This window comes from Siniperca chuatsi, linkage group LG10, assembly GCF_020085105.1.
Source record: "Siniperca chuatsi isolate FFG_IHB_CAS linkage group LG10, ASM2008510v1, whole genome shotgun sequence".
Classification (NCBI taxonomy): domain Eukaryota; kingdom Metazoa; phylum Chordata; class Actinopteri; order Centrarchiformes; family Sinipercidae; genus Siniperca; species Siniperca chuatsi.
In genome coordinates, this window is record NC_058051.1 from 2,874,524 (window position 1) to 2,885,889 (window position 11,366).

The 11,366-nt window shown below is 39.2% G+C and overlaps 1 protein-coding gene and 1 long non-coding RNA gene across 2 annotated transcripts in view; one reads left to right on the forward strand and one right to left on the reverse strand.

Annotated features, from left to right (window-relative positions):
• ntsr1 (neurotensin receptor 1 (high affinity)) overlaps nt 1–10,421 on the forward strand; it is a 54,320-nt gene extending 43,899 nt beyond the window's left edge. The window contains exon 4 of the mRNA XM_044212256.1: nt 5,686–10,421. Within this exon, the coding sequence (XP_044068191.1) occupies nt 5,686–5,941 (256 nt within the window). The 3' untranslated portion in view covers nt 5,942–10,421. The remainder of the gene's footprint in view (nt 1–5,685) is intronic.
• Nucleotides 191–10,946, reverse strand: LOC122883496. Its single transcript, XR_006379646.1, has 2 exons — nt 10,739–10,946; nt 191–2,075 (listed from the first exon to the last, which is right to left on the reverse strand). It is a non-coding gene; the product is annotated as an uncharacterized LOC122883496 (long non-coding RNA).
• Nucleotides 10,947–11,366: the final 420 nt, after the last annotated feature.

Below are 11,366 nucleotides of genomic sequence, written 5' to 3' on the forward strand. Positions count from 1 at the left end.
TGTTAGCCTGCACTTTTATCTTCATTATTTTTTCAACAATGAGACTTTACACTGGACACTAGGGATGCAAATTTCAAGCAATTTCTTTTGTTTTTTTTAATAATGCAGGTTTTAAACTACTGGTATGGCTCAATCTCTGCAAATTCAAAGTATGTAAATTAGGTATCTGAGCAAAAACGCTGTATATAAATTGCGACAAAATAATGCCTTTTATTTGAATTTGCAGTGCTCATCTCCCTTTTGTTGCTTAACACATGGCCAGACAGGCTAGCTGACATCAGGCTCATCCCTATGTTCAAAAGAACGAAGGGAGACGGACATTTCAAATGCAGTTTGACTTTAGACATTGATATCTCCACATTCAAACTGTCTTGCCTGAAAATTTGAGGGCATAGGTTTCAAGGAGTATAACATGAGTAGGCTATAAGCTGTAGGTGGGTGACGTCAACATATATACAGAGGGAAACATACATTAAACATTTGCGCTAGGGGTGAAAAACACTGCTGAGGACGTAAAACCCTTGGAGAGGTCTCCCTAATGTGTCACTAAGAGGATACTGAGCTGGGGAACATAGGACCCTGCGTGCATAGAACCCTGGATAGACAGATATGCTTCTGCTGACATGCCAGTCTTGCAGCAGTAAATTGGATTTAAACCCAAAGAAGGGGAATGTATTGCTTAGAAAATTCATGGCTTTTGTTTTAATGTTGTTGGGAAGCACTGCTAAAATGTCCAAAGTTAGCACAGTAACTGCAGCAGTGCTCTCTGCTGTCTGACACACAGCTCCCCAGCCTGCGGGGAGTTAGCAGCTGTTAGCTTACTCTGTTGAAGCCAGTTCAAACTGGTAGTTTGGCATTAGCATTTGCCTCTAGATACCTTGCTAAATCGGGCAGCCCACAACTTGGTGAGATTTCCACACTGCTTAGAGCCCAACACACATCACTGCACTGTAAGACATTTCAGGTTGGTTGAACTTGGAAAAGTTCACCTGCTACCTTTTTTTAAAAATGCAAGTTAACTACACTGGTCTAGTTGTCTCAACATTAAGTTGTCAAGGTTGATTACCTTTTTTAATCACTTGTTTCAACTTACTACTGAGTTTAAAACCATTATTTTACATTGTCAATGCAAGAAACTTTCCTAGTTAAACAAACACATTTCTGCATTATTGTAACTGTTTTATACAATTTGCCATTAAGCTGAGGCTTTAAATTCCAAATTTGGGGGTTGTAGACAGACACAGAAGGTGGGGTTGTACAATGAGGTAAATAGATAATGACAGGCTCATAAAATCTCTATATGAACAATGTTGTACATTGTAAACACCCAAAATACGTGTGTTAATCGAACTCATACTTTCAAAACTGGGAATGAGAGAATAAGAGGGAGAAAGAGATATGGTAGAGTAGGGTTGTGCAGAGGCAAAATGTGGGATAGCAAGAGCTTTGTCAAACCATACAATAAACTTCCATGTCTAAAAGAGTCTTTTAACACAATTGTAAAGAGAAATTGTTTGTTTTTCATTATATGTGAAAGTTAGTGCCTCAAAAGGTTTGCACATTTGAACTATACCAAACCTTCAGTTCGGAGCAGTATGTAAGGCTCATTTTTCATCCATACTTGACTTGCTTTGTCCATACCTGACCTGCCCTGTACAAACTATACTGCTGCAAACATGAACAATGTGTGAAGGACAAAGCCATTCCCAAATAACAGCTTCCTCCTAGTAGGGGCTTGAGATGATGTGCAGTCATTTGTTTACAGGTGATTATCTAAGCAGTTTATTTCTGAGCCCATGGATTCTTGCTGAGCATTGGTCTGGTTTAATGTTCATGATGACTCTCTGAAAGAACTCAAGGAGTACTTCATATTACGGTGGTACTCAAGGTTAAGACAGTAGATTTCTCCCCTTAACATGGCAAAGCCTATGGGCACATCTTTGACGTCATGTGGAATGATCTTCTCCTCTTCTACCGCATCCACATTAAAGACTTCCAAAGGAAATGCTTCATGCAGAGGGCCTTCGTGTCCAACCAGCATTCCTTTCATTCACACTGAGGGTTTTTCAATGAGCCTGAAGACATATAAAGACATATACATTTAACTGACATCTAAAACATCAGAATCAGAAATACTTTATTGATCCCCAAAGGGAAACTCTTTCATTACATCATATTAAAATCGTATTTGTGACATTTTTAAGACTTTTTGGACCTAAAATTCTGATTATTGCATTTTAGACTTTTTAAGGCCTGTGGGAAAACCTGTCAATGGCAGGTGTATGGTGTTTGCAAAACATAGGATATAGTTTTTACAGTAATGATATTTACACTTTCTGAAAAAAATGGGTGTTGCTTTAGGTATGCAAATACCGCTAATAACATGAAAAATGTTATCTTTAGTCACATTTCAACTTTAAAAAAGTGAGTAGTATGAAATGTGTAATAGTGTCTTATGTCACACATCCTGATTATGTCTGAGGAATCCTCTGAAAGGTAGCGCAGAAGACCAAGTAGGGCAGCTGTTGTTCTGTTTAGGTTTTATGTCCCACAAAAACAGACAGCAGGCGAATGTGATACCTAAGCTAGAATCCTAATTTTAGTACAGGAAAGTTACATACCTCTTGACGACAATGCAGAACAAGAAGTGTCTATATTTTACTTGGAATTCCAATATATCACTTACCTGCAGTGTATAACTACTAGATTATGTCCATGCTTCAGCCGTGCCATGGTTCAACGAAAAGTCCCACTCCCGCCTTTTTTTCATACTATTTTTTTTTTTGTCAGCTGATAACTTGCAAACCCAAATTCAATCCACACGTACAGATCTGACAAGTCTCAAATAGTCAACACAATGAATTATTCTAAGTTTGAATCTCAAACTCACAGCTGAGTTAAAAACCCAAAACTTGTTAGAGCCCTTTGTGTTAAAGAGAAGAAGTGGACATACCCAAACGGGGCTGTAACGTTTTACAGTGTGTAGTTAAGCGTGTCAAACATTAGAAAATGCAGATTTCTTCAAATAGTAACTTTCTGTTCCAACTGAAAAATGGGTCTGAAACTCCTCCTGTGTAGACAAGCCGTTATGTTTCAGTAGTCATCGACAAGTACCACCTGCTTTCACAGTCAGGGCAGTTAGCTGTCAGCACTGCCACAGTGAGCACAGTGAGGCGCGATGGTTTTTCAGCCCAGTGAAGCCTTATTGATTCCCTGTGTACGGTGTCTACAAGTGATCAGTACACACCTGTAACTCCCATTTTATGCAATAGACAGAGGCACCACCAAGTACTTCACAACAACAACAGTTAACACTACACATCCTCGTCTTCTATGTTAATATTTTTTGTCGTTTAAAATATTAATGGCAATTTACTCATAATTGATTCATTAGTCTATACACACTCAGAGTGTATGTATAGACTGGCTCAAATAAAAATTGCAGGCGTGTTTGTGAGTGACAGATACGGGGCTCCATTTTCCTAAATCAGTGGTATATGAGCAAATCACAAAAAAAAGCATTTCATGGGAGGTTCAGTGCATGTTCCCTGAATATTGCTGATTTCGTGCCAAGAAGCACAAAGTGTGCGGATGGATGTGGATTGGTATTAAGGGGTATCTGTTAATGTTGTAGGGGCTGGTAGCCGTCACAACAAATATTTTGCTTTTCTTTCCTGGTAATAGCAGTCCTCTCTGAAATTCATGACAGCGAGATTGGTCCTGAATGAATCTGCCACAAGAAGAAACTGACTGACTGTGCAAGAAGCAGAGTCACATTTCAAAATGCTGCACCTGTGTTCCACGGTTTGCCCAACGTCGTATGTAATTATAATGAAAAGTCTGCTTCTTTAGGGATTCCTGTCAAAGTCAAGATTTTACTCAAGTAAAGACTACGTAATGGAGAATGACGCATGAGCTACAGAGCCCACAGAATTACCGGAGTGTGTGTGTGTATAATGTATAATACTATCCCTGTTGTCCCTTCAGTCTATCCTCATTTGTCTTTAATGGTGTCTTTGTCTGCAGACAGACACATCATTGACCTTCTGCACACTTCAGGCGACTCTTGTCCATTGCAAGTGCAGAACAGATCATACACCAGATTCTAGTAACTGAGAAGATGCTCAGGAGTATCTACACTATGTGTTAGAACATATTGCTGTATTATGACTTATGACCTTTTGCTTGACTTTTTTTTAATTTTTTTTTTATTGTCAGTATTTGCATGTGTGAAGTTATCTTATCCTCTTGCTTCTGTGTCCTGGTCAAATTATCCATAAAGAGATTTCCTTACTAGCTCTGTACCCCTCCCGTCTCCTGTCCCATCTTATTTAATCTTTATATCCTTAATGTCCCTCTCCTCTCATGCTGTGTAGCATAATCTCCCTCTTCCTTCTCCTCTCCATCAGCAATCAGAGGGACAGAGTCAGATCCATCAGTTTTAAAATATAGATTTAAACCTCACTTGTGTATTGCAGAGCACACAATACCATTTTAAAAATTGGATAGAATAACCTCCTTAAAGATAAAAGGATTAAAATTTTTATAAGACATTCAAATTATTGGATTGCCAATAAAATAAATATGCTCCATTTTTACTAAGGATTTAATTCCAGCTGCAGTATTGCTCTCTTTATCCATGTCCATGCAGAGAAAAATCTGATATTGTACCCTTTTCAGACAGCTGAAGATAAGATCTGTTCCACATGGACTTCAAACGCCAGTCTTACGCTTCAGTATGTGTCTATTTAATTCTAGCATAGAAAATGTTTCTTCTTCCCTTCCTCTTACTGTGGCTTTGACAGCATTAATAAAGCCAGAGGCTGGTGGGAAGCCCACACTACAAACTTGGAGACGCTCCCTCAGTAGTTGATCTGTTAATGACATTGGAAGCATTCCTGGTAGTGGACCAGCAAGGCCTAAAATGAGCAGTGACATCTAAAGAGAAGATTATTGGGTTAGTGTAATACATGCTCACCAGCCATTAGTACTCACCAGGCATCACTCTCTCTGGTTGGCTGAACAAATCTTCTTAGCCTGTCAATTCTCAACATAAAAATTCTAGTCTCTGCCCAGTGGAATAAAGTAAGAAATGATTTCCACTCATTATACAATATGTTCTTTACAGTTTAAACAAGGCCAGCCTTAGCCTTTAAGGGACCTTAGCTGAGATTTTTGCTTCAGAGTCCCCCATCTATATCTTAACCAGCTTTAAAGTATTGCCCTGTTTTACGTCAAACTGGAAGTGCCGTGTGTGTGCGCGTGCATAGGACGGCTTTGCTACCAAAGACTTGAAATTACATAAGGCTACAGTGACATGAGGAAAATAAGGTCCAAGATGAGAAGTCACCGAATAATCCTTTTTAAAGTAGATTCAATAAAACCGTGACCACAGGATCAGTATTTATTAGACACAAAATACATTTTTAAATTGAAACAAACACTGCACAGAGAAATTCATCTGCACAACTTTGCGAAAATTATGTCAGTAGAGGCTCGTTGGCGTAGTGACTATATACCACATATCCATTATTTGGTTTCTTCTTGACAGAATAACCAATGAGAGAACTTTTTGTGGTCTTTCTATTTACTTATAAAGTCCTTACGTTGGTACAGACAGCACCTGCTTCCCTTAGCTGGCGGCCATAGTCTGACAATGGCTCTCTGTCTTCTGCTTTCTCACAGGGACTTGTATGACTTCTACCACTATTTCTACATGCTGACCAACGTCTTGTTCTACGTCAGCTCGGCCATCAATCCAATCCTCTACAACCTGGTGTCAGCCACCTACCGCCAGATCTTCTTCTCCACGCTGCGTTACTTCTGCCTGCCCTGCCGCCATACACCCAGGAGGCACCCCCACCGCCTGAATCGCCACTCAATCAGCATCTCCAGCAACCACACCCTCTCTACCAACATCATCAAAGAGACTGCGTACTGATATGGCTGCAATGGAATACGCTTCGTCATTATATAACCCCATCCACTGCCACCTTGTGATTACTTCCAGCTTCATCAATGAAATCTAGTACTGGTTCAGAGACTGTTGGCAAAGGCTGATCCAGTACTGGGGTCACCATTATTGTCATGTAGGGTCAAGTGCCCACTCTGAGACCATTTCATTTCGGATGCACATTTTATGTTTGTGTGTTGTATCTTTTATTTAATACATGAGTTTAGCATAAACAGAGTGAAAGAGTATCTTTTAAAATGGAAACTGATATGTAAATGTTTTTATACATATATTTCTATGTACATGTTTTTATTGGACAAATCATTCACTTGTTTGGTGCTGTACAGTGTAAATGTCTCTACTGTTTCAGTCTAAGTATCAACTTATAAAACTCCAAAGTACTTTTTCTATAAAAATGGCCTCTGGCAATACTTTCACCACTTTAACAGTTCTGATGTAACCTTCCATTGTGCTATTTTGCGGGAGCATATGTGGATAAACCTGGCTTTGATGTTAGAAAAAAGATGGGCAAAGAGTAAGTGTTTTCTCTTTCTTGAATCCATGTTGCATTCACAGCTGTATAGGGAGAAACAAAATCCCGTGTCTCTTTTGGCTTTGTCACGAGCAACTTTTTAGCAAAATGTTTGAACAGAGGGTCCAGATAATAAGGAGTCCTTATCACACTGCTTAGACTCTGAAATATGAATGTCCATGGGATCTGTAAATAGTGCAGACATGATTATGATTATTTCTGGTAATAGTTTTCTGCATTCATAACAGCCTTTTAAAAGTGTGAGGTAAATGCGTAGACAGGAGAAGTGGCTGTAATTGATTATTTGAATTAACTGTACATAACAGCAGTGACCATGTGGAGCAAATAACACATGTTGGAAATGAATTGACGCATAGACGCACGCATGCTGGAACGTGACGTTGGGCTTGTCAGGGCAGACAAATGAGCACAGAGCATCCGCTCTAATGCCTCTCCACCAGCTGCTGCTTGAGGAATCAGAGGCAGGCAGAGATCTGGGGACTCAACACCCCCACTCAACTGGGGACAACGTTTCCTTTAGGAGTGGCATGAAGATGTGAAACAATCTGGACTCTTCCTCAGCTCAGGCACACAAGAAGTGCTATGGAACATTAGAGAAATGCCATTGCCATCTCTTATCCATGATTCAGCAACAGCATTTTTGAAGGCCAAGAGAATGGAGCTTGTACGACGGGTCACTCTCTTCTGAATGATGTTGGGTAGTACAAAATGCTATAGTAGTCTCATTCCGAAATAAAGTTTTGACCAGAAGAGCATTTTCTACTAGCCTTCTACAAATTATCAACTCAGTATCCCTGGGAATTATGTGATTTATGTCCAGCGGCAACGTTTGGTGCCAATACAAGAAGTAGTGTGCTTTTATGTAGCAAGCCAGAACGTAAGGGTGTAGTGGTCGAGATGCTCACAGACCTACAGTTAATGTTTGCCATTTTTAACCAACTATAACCACGATCTTTCCCTAATCTTAACCATGTGTTAAGGTTGCCAAACCCTGACCAAAACTTAAACATAGTGTGTCTGCCATAAGCATGATCTTTCCCCAACCTTAACCATACCCTGACCTTAACCAAGCATTTTAGTTGCCTAAAGGCTGGATTATGCTTGAAACAAACTAGTATGTACGTAAGGCAAAAGTGTTTATAGCTGTTCCAAACAGCCGACAAGCACTTAAGTTGAAGTATACTGTCGCCTTAACCTTAAACTCTTGTTGAGGTATGGTTATTTGCTATAACCACAATCTATCCATAACCTTAACCATACCATAGTTGCTATGTGCATTGAACCTAAAAAAAACATTGTCACTGAACGTAATCAGGGGTTTTGCAGAAATGTCGACTATCGACATTCTTGTCTGGCGATAGGTTTTGGTACACAGGCATGTGCATCTACAGTACTTTCACTATTTAGTGCTGCCGTGTAATATTAACGTGTCCACCATGTTATTGACTGTACTGATTACAAACTTGACCAAATTTAAACAAATTGTGAAAAGTACCGGATTATACACACAAAATGCCACTGGGAATAGATTACATAATTATGAACAGGATCTATCGTTATGTCAAGCTAAAGTGATTCTTGTCAAGGTAAACTGAAAATTAATTCAGGGTCATGGGTGAGGCTGTTTTTAATTGGTCATCATAATCATTAGTGGAAATATTTTTCTCCGTAGAAAATGTACTTGTTGCTTGTGTTGTCAGTATTCTGAAGCATAGGTGTGTACAGTGTGTAGTGTTAAGGTAATGCTTTCTCCGCATGCATGCACTTGTATGTTCCCCACAGAGTACATGTAACTTGCAATTTCTGTTACTTGTGAATGTGCTTCTGCACAAGTCACGTATTCTATGTTTCTTTGCTTTAATATAAACAAATGGGATCAATTAATCAGCAGCACTTGACCATTTCATTCTCAAGAGGTTCAGCTGTTGGCAAGAGAACCCAGGCAGTTGCTTCATTTATAAGAGAAGCCTCTATTAATTGATTTCCATTTGTTACAAATGGAAATCAATTGATTTCATTAGGATTTCATTAGTAGGATTTTGTTACTGCAAAAGGCTGCAGTAATTATACAGTACTAGGGTCACAGCAGTTGAATCATTCAGTGTTTTCTCTGCTTATGTAAGTCCTACTTTTTCATTTTTATCTTACAGCCTCTTTTTATATTAGCCAGGTTAGGGGTGTAACAGTACACACAATTCACGGTTCTGTATGTACCTCGGTTTTGGGATTGCGTTTCGGTACATTTTCGGTACAGCAGGGAAAACCAAAAAAATGCAGAAATTTGTAACTGTTAATTAACAGTTACTCACATACTGGATTATTGTCAGTACGAAAAAATAAAGAGCTGTTGATAATTCCTGAACAGCTGCAGCTTGCGCTGGTTTATACAGGACAGGGCAGAACGGACTGACTAAAATGCACCGGGAAACCGTAATGCTGCCATACAGTAGATCTAAATGTCCCGGGAGGATTTTCAAGCTCTGGTCTCTCATTTGTGTTTGCCGTTCGGAGGCAGCGACACTACATGAGCTCACTAACCTGGCTAACCGGGCTAAGCCAACTAGCATGCTACAGTTGATACACAACAACGGCTGCACTGCTAAAACTTTCCAGGTAAAACTCGTGCTCTAGAATTTCTGTTCCACGCTTATCAGTAGTCGACGTAAATAAACTATTTTGACAGTAATTGTTTGGGTCACATGGCATTCGGGGCGAATACACGTACCGTTACACCACTATTGCCATGTAAACACCAAAGGTTATGTAGATGTACCATGAGTGTATACAAAGTCCCATGAAGGAGTATAGTCAATTTAGCAGTGATTATAAAATAGTCTAAAGAATGCTAGTGGCTCTGTGCTGAATGCTAACATCGGTATGCTAACATGCTTATGCTAAGCAGGTAAAGTTTACCATGGTCGCCACCTTAGTTTAGCGTGTTAGCATCCTAACATGTGCTAAAAAGCAGTAAACACAAAGTACTGCTGAGGCTGATGGGAATGTCATTAGTTTTGCAAGTATTTAGTCATAATATTGGACAATTTGAAATTTTAACCTGATGATGGCACCAGAGGAAAAGTCGGGGGATCACCAAATTTAGTAGGCTGTATCTTCTGGGGACCAAGAATATCTGTACAACATTTCAAGATAATCCATCCAATAATTGAGATACTTGAGATATTTCAGTCTGGACCAAAATGGTGAACTAACTGACAAAAAATGAAAACAACTAAATAAAATACTTTCACTATCAAAATACTACAGTTGTGCAAAAAGATCAGCAGCACTTCTGTGTATTCAGTATTTACCACCTTTTATGCATTACACTTACTTTTGCCCACTAAATCTACAGTGTGCACTGGTGTTGTACTGTAAAAATACTTGACACTGCTACCGCCTTCTCAATGCATATCACAGCAGTGAATTGCAAAAAAAAGCTCAACCTCTGTGTATTATTTTTATTATATGACTATTATATGTGTTTAATATAATGTACTATAGTTATTATTGGTGACAGTTACTAGCTGTGCTTTGTATTGGATATTGCTTTGTGTTCTGTACAGTGTCTGTGCTGTTGAATCTGTGGAGGCTTTAGTCACTTTATATATGCTCCATTACAACTTAACTCAGCCAAACATCCGATTCTCTAACCCACAGATCCACCAGACAACCATACTGAATGAAATATATGATATAAATATATATATAAATATTGTATATCCCTTTCTGTACTCTTGTACAGTCCTGTACATGGATATCATGACCTTAATGTGTCTCAGCCCACTGTATTTAAATCAAAGAAATATTTCTGATGATTCAGATCAGCCATGTTTGAGTGTATAATCACGTTTCTCAAAGAGAATATTATTTCATTTCATTACATAAAGAAATAAAAGAATGAAGATATAAAATAAACTGATGTACTGACTTTGCTGTTTACAATATGTCTCTTCTGTCTTATTCCTGCCACACAGGCTCTCTCACGGGTATGCAAGGATATTCAAACAATGAGAAGTGCACGCAGACACACAGATGCACACACACACTCACCACTTAGCGGAACAGTGTTTGACCTTTTGTAAAGTAGACTCATGACAAATATCAGCTGTTGGCTTGAAAAAAGAAATGTCATTCACAGAGCACATGCATTTAGGCACAGAAGCCTGTTGCCTTAACAAACAAGTCGTATGTCTTACTTAAGATGTAAACTGAGGAATAACATGGAACATTACCTTGTTCTCCTCTGTGAAGCATATGAGCAGCGGCAGGCAACAAAACCACCAACTAAAAACATGGAGCAAAGCCTCGTCGTTCTTGTTGCTGACCAGCTGGAGGAAGTCAGCTTGGAGGAATATTAGGTGGAAGCCTGGATCAGGTAGGTTTTAGATGTTATACTTGTTTTTGTAGCTGTATGTAGCTGCTGTTGATAGTTATCATGTGTGTCCCACAGCCCACAAGTGATTGACAACCGAGTACATGTTTCCTAGCAACAGCAAAACACCTGTCACTGCTGAAAAACGCCTCAGTGTGATCGAAATCCAAGCTGCAGGAGAGGAAAGCAATGCAGTGTGCCTTTAGGTATCCACTGTCACCTAAAGGCTCTGGGGAACTCTAACTCTGCCACACCAGAAAAAATAGATGTTTTTAAAAGTCCTGATTTCTCCCACACACACTGGCTCCAGTGCTGTATACAGCATGCTAATATCATATCATCCTTGCAGTCTTCTGCTAAAGCATATTCTCTTCCTGGGAGGGCATGGATAGGTGGGATATATTATGTATGATTTTACACATTTTCTGACACTGTCAAATCGGCCATAAATATTTTCAATAAAGATAGTGTTGAAAAAAGAGAGGTAG